The 12,992-nt window shown below is 41.5% G+C and overlaps 1 protein-coding gene across 2 annotated transcripts in view; it reads right to left on the reverse strand.

Annotated features, from left to right (window-relative positions):
• GLB1 (galactosidase beta 1) overlaps nucleotides 1-12,992 on the reverse strand; it is an 88,532-nt gene that overhangs the window by 34,828 nt on the left and 40,712 nt on the right. For both annotated transcript variants that reach the window (XM_060022102.1, XM_060022103.1), the window contains one exon: nucleotides 11,833-11,945. In XM_060022102.1, coding sequence (XP_059878085.1) covers nucleotides 11,833-11,945 — 113 coding nt within the window. The remainder of the gene's footprint in view (nucleotides 1-11,832; nucleotides 11,946-12,992) is intronic.

Genomic DNA, 12,992 nt, shown 5'->3' on the forward strand with positions numbered 1-12,992 from the left:
TTTTCTCTCTAGAAGCTTGTAGGCTGTTTATCCTCGATGTCCTAAATTTTTATAAGGATGTGTCTGGATACATATATTTTTTACATTCATTATGCTAGGCAACTCAGATATCCTTTTCTGTTTTGGAAAAAAATTCTGTACTGTTTCTTTGATGTTTTCTTTTTCTCCATTTTTCCCCCCCTTCCTTGTAAGTAACCTGCACATCCTAGATTCTTCCTCTGTACGTCTCATATATTCTCTCTTGTTTCCATCTCTGTCTTCTGGTTCTAATTTCTAGGATATTATTTTTAATTCCCAATAACTTTTTCTTGGTCTCCTTTATCCAAGTATCCTGTTCTTATTTTATGGATGCAATATCTTCTCAAATCTCTCTAAAGGATATAAATTTGAGAAAGTTTGCTTTGTTTTGTTTAAGATCTCTCCTGTCTCCTGAATTCTCTGTTGCCTTTAGGGTTATTTTTCTGTTTATTTCATCTTGGTCTTTCTCTTTCCCTTTGCAGGTTTTACGGATGTGCTCAAACGTCTGGCCGTCATCCTTAGTTGTGTATTCATATTTAACGGTAATGCAGATGAATGCGCTAGCATTTGCACACTCAGCTTCTCTCTGCCAGTCTTGCTCTGGGTACAGGAGCCAGGCTTGTGCCGTTGGGAGCTTTGTTTTAGGGTGACTTGGCAGGGAGTCAGACATAATATATGGGGTCTTTGCTCTGGGGCTGTTCTTTTTTTTTTTTTTTTTCCAAAAAAAAAATCCTCTGATTTTCTAACTGATAGAAAGATGCTTCCCTGATGGATAGTCTATTTCAAAGTGGGGTGAAGAAATGAAGGACATGACAGGAACTATGTAGAGTTTCATCAGCCTTCCCATTTTCAGCTTTCATTTTCATCCTTTTCATTTCCACCCTTTCATTTCCATGCCTGCATTTCCAGGGCCCTGGCTCTCCAGGGTTCTTTAGGGCCGATCTCTCCCTGTTCCCTGTTCCTATAACCAACTCCCTTTCCATCATCACTGGGAACCTAGATTTTCTCATCCTACTTCTTCAGTCACCATTGCTCCACCTATTTTTGTTTCCCAGAAATCCGCTGAAATCTCTCATGCATGGACAGCTCCCCTCTTGTTGGCTTCATCAGAAAAAAAAAAAAATCCTTTTTTATCATTTAGTAACATTTTGGAAGGGGGAAGAGACAAATATGTAGACAGACAGCCATCTTGAACTGGGAACCCTTTGTAGTTCTAATATTCTATGAGTCTATATTTCTGTGAAAAATTTTTTGAAAGATCATATTAAAAATGATCTTCATGACTCATAGTAACATGAATGTGAGGCCAGAGTTATTGCTAATCTTAGAGGAAGATGTAAGATCTCTCTTCCCAGCTTTCCCTGAAGTCTAGACCATATTCTTTCTTCTTTGTAAGCTGACCCACTCCATTCCCCCCCACCCCCATTCTGGTCAATAAAATAAGTAAACACAAATCCACAGAGGAGACCTGACAGCTGTACAATTCGTTTTCTGAGGTCCCCTATTCACTGCACATGGGAGTGACCATGGTACATCTAACTCCTGAGCCAGGACTGCAATCCCTCTACCACATTGGAAGAAAGAGTCACTGCACAGACACCTTTATTCAACCTACATTCAGCCAGTTCTCTCATCTTATTTACTACTCACAAAGACCTTCATAGCTAGTTATTATATTTCCTTTTTAGAGCTGAGACTGAGGAACTTGCTCAAGATTTTAAAGAGGGCAAGGGAGGGAGCTGGGACTTTGACTCCAAGTCTAGTGTTGTTTCTACAGCTCCATCTTGACTCCTTTTTTGCTGAACAATAATAGAGTAGAAAGTGTCTTACCCCATAATTCCAAAACCAAAAAATCTCACAAAACCTTCTCTCTTCTAGTTTTCCTCCTACACTCCCTCCCCGCTTAAGCACACATAAAGATAGGAGGTAATTTTGTAATTTGCTACTGCCACTTACCAAAAGCACTTTTTTTTTTTTTTTTTGCGGTACGCGGGCCTCTCGCTGTTGTGGCCTCTCCCGTTGCGGAGCACAGGCTCCGGACGCGCAGGCTCAGCGGCCATGGCTCACGGGCCCAGCCGCCCCGCGGCACGTGGGATCTTCCCGGACCGGGACATGAACCCGTGTCCCCTGCATCGGCAGGAGGACTCTCAACCACAGCGCCACCAGGGAAGCCCCAAAAGCACTTTTGACATGACAAAATAGTAACAATAATTTTATTTACTTGCATATTACAGTCAAACGAATATGACAGAATTTACCTATGGTTATGTATGGTTTACATAACCATAACCTTTCAATATTAGGAGTTGAATTATTTCCAACTTTTGATATTATAAATAATATTGCAATGAACAACTTCATGTCTATAGCATTTTCCATGTTCAGAATGTTTTTTAATAAAGTTCCAAGTGAGGGGTCATTAGGTCAAATGATATAAGCATTTTATATGATTCTTTTTTTTTTTTTTTTTGCGGTACGCGGGCCTCTCATTGTTGTGGCCTCTCCCGTTGCGGAGCACAGGCTCCGGACACGCAGGCTCAGAGGCCATGGCTCACGGGCCCAGCCGCTCCGCGGCATGTGGGATCCTCCTAGACCGGGGCACGAACCCGTGTCCCTTGCATCGGCAGGCGGACCCCCAACCACTGTGCCACCAGGGAAAGCCCTATATGATTCTTAATATAGTGTATGCCAAAGCTTTCACCAAATGTCTATACTTGTTTATGTCTTTTGCCCAATTATCTAATTGGATCTTGAATTTTTAATCAGTGGTATGAGCTCATTATATTCTCATTATTAAGCCTCCATGTGACTATTCCACTTGCCAAAATCTTCTGTCTTTAAAAAAAAAATTATAGTGAATTTTCATTGACTATCATACAGCAAAATTCTAATCTTCTGTCCAACTAATTAATATGTCAGAATAGAAATAGACAAATATGCCAAAATATTATACTTCTGAACCTTTATTTCTCCATAGTAATTTGTACTTTAATCATAGTTTTAAGAGCAGTCATAAATACTGCTTCTTATCCTACCTGTTTAGATGGACCAATTCAACATGGGAAGCAGCTCTTTTCCCAGTGTAATACAATAGATTCAATGGTGACCAACTTTTCTTTTCCCAAGATCTCTAATGTTTTCATTCATTCATCTAACAAGCTCTTAGGAAGTACTTTGGGAAATTCCCTGGCCAGAGTTTAGGACTCCATGCTTTTACTGCCAGGGCCCGGGTTCAGTCCCTGGTCAGGGAACTAAGATCCCACAAGCCGTGGCAAAAAAAAGGAAAGTACTTTGTGTCAGGTCTTACGCTTGGTACTAAGGATAATAACAGCCCCTAGTCCAGAGTGAGAATGTATAAACAAGTTATATTAGCAAACTAGGAGAAGTCGTGTCTTCAAGATTTCCACAGTATAATGTGGTGACAGAAAACAAAGTGTAACTAAATCTTTAGAGAGACGAATCAAAGACAAACCCCAGAGAAGGTAAAGAGATGTGTCCTCATTTTCCAGATGGATAAGGGCAGAGGGACCAGTTTGTGCAGATGCCAGGAGCTGTAAACTGCACCTCCTGTAAAATTCTAGAATTTTATGTACCTTCATTTTAAGGCTAGAGACTCACATATAAGAAAGTGAGAACTGAATAGCACAGGGAACTATATTCAATATCTTGTAATAACCTATAATGGAAAAGAATCTGAAAAAGAATGAAAAAGTACTGAATCACTTTGCTGTACACCCCGAACCTGACACAACATTGTAAATTAACCACACTTCAATATTTTTAAAGTGGTACCAAAAAAAAGGGGGAGAATTGAAAGATGAGGCTTGACGAAAACAGGGGCAGAGTCATGGAAGGCATCCTGACCAGATCAGCATTTCAGAGAAACCACTCTGGAAGACAGACTAGAAAAACCAGGTCTGTAGGAAATGAATAGACTAATGCCACAAGAGTACAGGTGACGCTTTAAAAGACTATCTATTTGGATTAGCAGATGCAAACTATTATATATAGGAAGGATAAACAACAAGGTCCTACTGTATAGCATAGGGAACTATATTCAATATCTTGTGATAAACCATAATGGAAAAGAATATGAAAAAGAATATATATATATATGTATAACCGAGTCACTTCTGCTGTAGCAGAAATTAACACAACGTTGTAAATCAACTATACTTCAATAAATTTTTTTAAAAAAGACTAACATTCATTAAGTAATATTCACATCGAAATCCTTAATTATCAGACGTAAACACTGTGTCCACCAGCAACATGGATCATCAAGAGACAGCTGTGTCTACCCATTGAGCTAATGTCATTCCAGCCATAAACCAAGAAGGACTATCAATCAGCCAGTGTAGACTGGTCCTGGGTCAAGTTTCAAACTTCATTAAGCTTCTGAGGTACTGAAAATCACGATGGCCATTCTCTCATGTCCAGTCCCCGCCCAGCTTCACTACCACCCTCATGGAATTCCGAGATCCCCTCCAGTCATCAAGGTCCTCAACTACAACTTAATTTCTGCAGAATGACCCATCTTCAGAACGTCAGCTGGACTCATCTTTGATGGAATCCCTATAAAGAATTGGAACAAAACTCTTTAAAAAATCGGTCTGAAATTCATTCAAAAGCATACAAAAATAAACTCACCACTGCCCCTCTCAGGAATTGCTACCAAGGAGGAGGTCGCTACCCTATGGTATTACGCTTCATCCTCGAGGTCAAGGTGTTAACCACGTCTGGTTGAGTTTTACCCACACCAAAGAGAATACATTTAAAAATGCAAATGTCACGAACTTTGTCACGCCTTGAAGAGTCCTGTGTAAGGGCTGCCTGGAGTCTTCACCGCTGAGCACAAGCTTATGCAGTCTGCTGGGAAATTCCCATCTCTGGGAGTCCATGTCAGTGAAAGAGACTGTCCATTTCCACCCAGCTTACTCTTGAGATGAACTAAAGAAGAGACCCATTCGACTTTTTAAGTCTTTGGTGAAGGAAAGAGGCAGAAAGAGCTATATATGGGAGTATTTATGATCCCATTTCTTTTCCTCGATGCAGACAAATACTTTGAATACCATCTAACAAACCATCGAAGTGAACATCTACAAAGGCTCATAAGAAAGAGCTCACTTTTAAAGTCGTTCATTTCTCTCTTCCAAACCTGAAATATCAAAAAAGAGAAGTGGGGAAAGATGACCACATCTTAAGCTGCAATGTATCATAAGCTACTGAATTACATTAATTTCTGAAGACTCTGTCTCCTTCATGGGTTCATTTTACTGTGGCCACTGGTTAAATGCTTGGGATCCTCTGGGTTTGTCTTTTGCTTGGCCCGCTGCCCTTCTCACTCAGCTTCTGCGTGCAATCTCAACCTCTCCTGGACTTCAGCCTCCACCTCCACAATGAGTGCAGAATCCGTGCCAAACGGATTCTTCCTGGAGCTTCTCATTCTTAAGTGAGGTGCTTGCCAGACAGACACCTCCACCTGGATGTCCTCAGAGGCATCCTGAGCTCAACTTGCTTCTCCCTCCCCCTTCCCACCTGTGCCTTCTCTGCAACCCTCAATGTTAGCTGCTGACCCCAATACCAATCTAGTTATCCAACCAAGGTTGTAACCTGGACAAATCAATGACTCCTCATTCTTCCTCACACCGGCATTCAGCCAGTTGCCAAATTCCACCAGTTTTACCTCCTGAATATTTTTCAAATCAACTGCTTCCTCTCCACTCCCCGTTGGCCCTGCCATCATCTAACTCCTAGGTTACTGCAGCAGCTGCTGAACTCATCTTCTGCATCCAGAAGTGCCCCAAGGGAGGGTCCTAGCAGTGCGTTCTCATGGTCATAGGTTTTTGTAAAATTTGCAGAAGTAATGCAATTTAACCACAAAAGGCTAAGACCCTCGCCTCTTTCTGCTCCAGCTTTCCTGTGTTAAACATCCTCTTGGGTCAGGAGGCTTTAGAGTGGCTACAGGCATCTTTGAGATTCAACCAAAGGAGAGCTGAGGTGGGGATTTATTTAATTTGGGCACAGAATATATTTACAAGGTTCACTGTCACTCCTATGAGGAGGTAAATTATTGCTAACAGATTATGCTGACTCGCAATATGATTGTGCTCTAAGGCATCCAGCTCCAGAAATATGTGGGTTGTGGAGGGGAAACAGGGTTTAAAATGTTATGGGGCCAGATCATCAAAAAATCTACAAACAATAAATGCTGGAAAGAGTGTGGAGAAAAGGGAACCCTCTTGCACTGTTGGTGGGAATGTAAATTGATACAGCCACTATGGAGAACAGTATGGAGGTTCCTTCAAAAACTAAAAATAGGACTACCATACGACCCAGCAATGCCACTACTGGGCATATACCCTGAGAAAACCATAATTCAAAAAGAGTCATGTACCACAATGTTCACTGCAGCTCTATTTACCATAGCCAGGTCATGGAAGCAACCTAAGTGTCCATCGACAGATGAATGGATAAAGAAGATGTGGCACATATATACAATGGAATATTACTCAGCCATAAAAAGAAATGAAATTGAGTTATTTGTAGTGAGGTGGATGGACCTAGAGTCTGTCATACAGAGTGAAGTAAGTTAGAAAGAGAAAAACAAATACCGTATGCTAACACATATATATGGAATCTAAAAAACAAACAAACAAAAATGGTCATGAAGAACCTAGGGGCAAGACGGGAATAAAGACGCAGACCTACTAGAGAATGGACTTGAGGACATGGGGAGGGGGAAGGGTAAGATGGTACAAAGTGAGAGAGTGGCATGGACATATATACACTACCAAATGTAAAATAGATAGCTAGTGGGAAGCAGCCGCATAGCACAGGGTGATCAGCTCGGTGCTTTGTGACCACCTAGAGGGGTGGGATAGGGAGGGTGGGAGGGAGGGAGATGCAAGAGGGAAGAGATATGGGGATATATGTATATGTATAACTGATTCACTTTGTTATAAAGCAGAAACTAACACACCATTGTAAAGCAGTTATACTCCAATAAAGATGTTAAAAAAAAAATGTTATGGGGCCAGGACCTGTCTACAGAAATTTCTTCCAAATATTACAGCTCACGCATGAAAGAATTGAGAGAGATCTCCCCAGTTTAGATAACAATCCTAAATATTCATATAACGCTATCAGTAACAAAATGTGAAGCTTTCCTGTTTTTCTAAACTATCAATACTAAAAAACAAATTTCAATCAGTCACACTTGAGAGAGATTGCCAGTCTCTCTAGAGAAGAAGATTACAAACATTGTTATCATCCGAAGAGACAATAAAACAGCATGCAGCCAAAAGAATATAAGGGAAGAAGGATGGCAGAGGTGTTTCAGTTAATAAAGCCAAAATATGTTCTTAAGTTTTGTGATGTTTGCAATTATTTTAATTTAAAAAATTTAAAACTTGTAATGATTTTTAAACAATTTTTGTTGGGGTATAGTTGATTAATATTGTGTTAATTTCAGGTGTACAGCAAAGTGAATCAGTTATACATATACATATATCCACTCTTTTTTCTTTTTAGATTCTTTTCCCATATAGGCCATTACAGAGTATTGAGTAGAGCTCCCTGTGCCATACAGCAGGTTCTTATTAGTTATCTATTTTATATACAGTAGTGTGTATATGTCAATCCCAATCTCCCAATTTATCCCTCCCCTCACTTATCCCCTGGTAACGGTAAGTTTGTAATGATTTTTTTTTTTTACTCATTTAAATATACATTCGCTTTTGGTGCCTCACTCAGTACCCTTTCTGAAATGTATATCTGACTATGTCACATGGTGTATTCAGCAGCATTAATGTTCTTGGTGAAGGAGGAGATAGCATCACCTATACCTTAAGGAGAAAGCATGGCAGTGCTGGTTCCCACTAGATGGGGAGAAGAGACCAGGATGTAAATAGAGAAGTGCAGATAATTAAAGGTCCACTTGAGGTTGGAAGTACAAAGCCCTGTTCCAGCCAGTCCACACTGAAGTTCACAGTCCTCCTGCCTGGTTTCAGGGCCAGAGTGTGACAGCAGAATGGTCCAGGCCGGTGGATTGTGGAGCAGGCGCCCTTCAACAGCAGCAGAGAGGGCTATGGAGGGTGATGGTGAAAGACTCTAACAGCCATCAATCCTAAGAGCCAGGGAAGATCAAGAAGATGTGAGGGGTTGCAGGGGTTGGGGGAGGGGGCAGAAAGAAGTAGCTAAATATATGGGAGAATAAAAACGTGAGGTTATGATGAGGCCAAAGATTAGATGATGTTTTGTGCAAGAAAAGCACATGTAAATATCTGCTTTTAAATTTGACTTGGATTGTTTTTCTATGTTAAGCATAGAAAAGCTCATTATTTCAGAAGGCAAATGATTCTAAAAATAAACCTGCCACGGGCTTCCTTGGTGGCGCAGTGGTTGAGAGTCCGCCTGCCAATGCAGGGGACACGGGTTCGTGCCCCGGTCCGGGAAGATCCCACATGCCGCGGAGCGGCTGGGCCCGTGAGCCATGGCCACTGAGCCTGCGCGTCCGGAGCCTGTGCTCCGCAACGGGAGAGGCCACAACAGTGAGAGGCCGGCGTATCGCAAAAAATTAAAAAAATTAAAAAAATAAACCTGCCAGCGACACCACTGAGAGGTATATACCCAAAGGAATCGAAAGCAGGGACTTGAACAGATACTTGTGCCCCAATGTTCAATGTAGTATCATTCAAAATAGCCAAAAGACGGAAACAACCCAAGTGTTCATCAAGAGATGAATGAGGTGGATAAACAAACTGTGGTATACAAGTCGTCCCTCTGTATCTGCAGAGTATTGATTTCAGAACCCCCACAGATACCAACATTCCAGGAAGCTCAAGGGACTTGAGTACATCTGCATATGTTCCGTGCACATTCTCTCATATATTTCACATCAGCTCTGCATTACTTATAATACCTAATACAGTGTAAATGCTATGTAAATAGTCGTAAATACAATGTAAATGTTATGTGAAAAATTGCCCGCGTGCAACAGACTCAAGTTTTGCTTTTTGGAACTTCCTGTAATTTTTTTTTTTTTTTAAATATTTTCAATCTGTAGTGGGTTGAGTCTGCGGATGTGGGACCCACAGATATGGAGGGCTGTCTGTATGTATACAATGAAGTATTATTCACCCATGAAAAGAAATGAACTTCTGATACATGCTATAACATGAACCTTGAAAACATTATGCTAAGTGAAATAAGTCAGACACAAAAGGAAAATATTGTATGGTTCCACTTTTGTGAAACATCTACAATATGCAAATTCACAGAGGCAGAAAGTAGACTAGCGCTTTCCGGTGGCTGAAAGGAGGGGGAAATGGGGAGTTATTGCATAATAGTTAGCGTTTCTGTCTGGGTGGATGAAAAGATTTTGTAAATAGATAATGGCGATGGTTACACAACATTATGAATGTAATTAATGCCACTGAATTGTACACTTAAAAATGGTTAAAATGACAAATTTTGTTATATATGTTTTATCACAATTTAAAAAAATTAACATACAAAACCCACTGAATTGTGTACTTTAAATGGATGAAGTCTATGGTATGTGATTTATATCTAAATAAATCTGTTTAAAAATAAACAAACCTGAAGTGGTTTGTGAGATGAGGCAACAGACTGTAAAAGAAATAAGTCCACAGGCACTACAATAAAATCAAAGAAATCAGTAACTTAAAAAGGGAAGTACAATGGAATATTCATGTACAATTTAAAGAGACAAAAAAATTAAATATAGTGTATGTGGATGCATGCATTTGTGGTAAAAAATCCCAAAAATGTGTGTGAAAGATAAATACTATTCCTCCTCCTCCCTCTGAGGAGGGAGGAGAAGAAACAGGAAATAAACCCAGCTTTATCTGTGATGTATTATTTTCTTAAAAAATCAGAAGCAAAGAACATAAGTCTGTTCTCTACGTCCGTTGAGTCTGTTTCGGGACACGTGTTTTTCTAAAAAGGATATAAAAAGGTTGAAATTAAAGCATTGTGAAAGGTATACGAGATAAATACTAACCAAAAGAATGCAGGTAGTATTAGTATCAGACAAAACAGACTTTAAGGCAAAAAGCATTATCAGAGATAGATGACTTCCATATAATGATACTAAAAGACCTAATTCTCAATCTACATACTAATAACATGGCCTCAAAAACTGACAGAACTACAAGAAGAAATACAGAAACACAACTCTCTCAATAACTAATACAATAAACTGACCAAAAAATTTAGGAAGGATATCAAAGATATCAGCAGAACCATTAATAAGCTTAATCTAATGAACACATATACAGATTATAGCCAACAATTATAAAACATGAAGTCTTTTCGAGAATACACAGTATATTTGTTCATATTGGTATAGGCCAGGCTCTACCGAGAGGTTCAAGAAACTTCAAGGGATTGGTATCATGCACACTACATTCTCCAACCACAATGCAAATATGTGAGAAACCAACAGACTAGAAAAATATTTATGTTTCATAATTTAAAAACTCACTTCTGAACGTCTGAAGGGTCAAAGAGAAATCAAAATAGGCATGTTTAAAAGCAAACAATAATAAATATATTACATATCAAAACTTATGATATGGTACCATAGCAGTACTTGAAGGAAATGTATAGACTTGTGTATTTATATTAGAAAAGAAAAGAAGAAAGCCCAGTTTAAAAAGCTAAGCTTCAAATAAAGGAAGGAAATAATAAAGATAGGAATAGAGAGCTCTGAAACAGAGAACAAACATACAAGACAGAACTTGGGAGTCATCGCTCTAAATTCTACAGAGATTAAACCCACAATAAAAATCACACACGCAACATTTTAACCACACATCTGGAAACGTAGATCAAATGGACAAACTCTAAGAGTAGTTAAGTATAGATCATATTTTTCAATATGTTTAAAATTTTTCATAATATAACTAACACTTAGGCTTAAACGGAGACTACAGCATACTTAAAACTAACAGAAAAAAAAAAGTCCATACCATTTATAGGCAGAAAATCTTTGTTTTTTAACTTCAAAACTCAGGTGACTGAGCAGAAAAACTGTGGGTTTTTTTTTAAAGCCACACAGAGACAGGAAACCCCACCTGGGTGCGTTAGATGCCTCAAAGGTCACAACGTTAGCAAGGACTAAGCATTCAGGTGTCAGGCCCGGAGGAAACAGCAAATCACTTGCCCCAAATAGAAAAATGAAGCATTGCTGACAGCTCACATTTGTACCGTGTTCAGAATGCCCACGGATTTTCTTTCCTGCGTACTTCAGCTACTTATGTGGACACACATCTTCTTCTGTTTAGTATGAATAATAGTATAAATGGCCACCGCTTACTGGACAACAGATGTGTCAGGGCTGTACCGGAGGCCTTACCTGTGTTCTTTTTAATCCTTACAACGTACTGTGGAGCACCTTGCTGACAGGCTCACTTTTTTTTTTTTGCGGTACGCGGGCCTCCCACTGTTGTGGCCTCTCCCGTTGCGGAGCACAGGCTCCAGAAGTGCAGGCTCAGGGCCATGGCTCACGGGCCCAGCCGCTCCGCGGCATGTGGGATCCTCCCGGACCAGGGCACGAACCCGTGTCCCCTGCACCGGCAGGCGGGCTCTCAACCACTGCGCCACCAGGGAAGCCCTCAGGCTCACTCTTAATCGGGTGGGACAAAGACTCAAGGCCAAGTCTTGCTCATGCTTCCCTTCATCCGTCCTTTTAAACACAAAGGCTCCAGGAAGTTGTCTACAGCGCATTGTGAGTCCCGGGCAGGCTCTGGCCCAGACCAGCCCCTGCAGCCCGTACAAAGCACTCACCTGCTGAATAACATCCCGCACAGCAAAATACTTCTCACTGAGGTCCCCGGCCTCGCTCAGGGGGGCATCGTAGTCGTAGCTGGTGGGCTGTGCTTGGTAGGGCATGTTGGCCCCTGCAAGACAAAACCGTGCCACTAACTACTACGGAAGGCCTTCCCCTGGGAAAAGTTCTTTGGGATTCATGGCTTGGCATTGTGGAGGGAGAAAATAAGGAACACATTAGAGTCAACTGTTAAGTGACACAGAGGTGGCCCTCAGGAGGCAAGGTTTAGAGAAACGAGTTTCTTCCTGCAAGTGGCCCTCGCCAAGCTCTTAGAGCGTACAGAGCACCCTCCCCATCCACTCTCTCAGCGACCCCAGCAGACAGCCCTGTCACTGGACAAGCAGGGCCTCTGAAGCTCCCCACAACCCCCCTGGATATCTCACAACCAGCAACAGCAAGACTTATGGCATGACTCACACGTCTGACTGTTAACCCTGCAGCCGTGATCTTGTTCATCACCTCATGTGTGGCTGAGAAAAGGTCCATGGTGGACACACCAGTTTTCTGGGCCCAGGATCAGCAGCAAACAACTAAGGGGCTATCAGACCAAACAAACTGGGAGATGACTGCAGACACACATCAGCCCACTGAAAGTCAAGTGTAACCTTGGGCGTTTGTAATGTCTGCAAAGAGTTGGGGGGGTGCTGTGGTGTGCCTCTCACATTGACTCACTCATTCCCCCAGTTACCAGGAGTGCTTGCTGAAGACGGCTCTCAGATGTGCCCCTCTCTGGTCCTTGACATCTGCTGGGCCGCCTTGCCCAAGATTACACCCCTTCCGGGATTGCCCACATCCAAAGATTGACCAGTGCAGGGATATAAAAGCCCAGTCCCCTTGCCTCAAAGGGCCATCGCAGCTCCAGAGCTCCCTCTAGAATCAGCTGAGCCACTTTTGAGACTGCATCACTGCCCAGCTTCTCCTTCTGCCCAATCCTGACTCTGATGTTGCCGCTGGGAGCACACCCCAATAAACTTGTGCCAGGCAGTCTCAGAGTACGTTTCCCAGGGAATGTGACCCGCCACAGAGACTAATAAATAATGGCAATACTGTGGATGCAAAAAGCAAACAGCGTTGCAATTATTGTCCAAGGGGCACAGTCTAGACCAGTGGGCCCCAG

This window comes from Delphinus delphis, chromosome 10 (assembly GCF_949987515.2).
Source record: "Delphinus delphis chromosome 10, mDelDel1.2, whole genome shotgun sequence".
NCBI classification, from domain to species: Eukaryota; Metazoa; Chordata; class Mammalia; order Artiodactyla; family Delphinidae; genus Delphinus; species Delphinus delphis.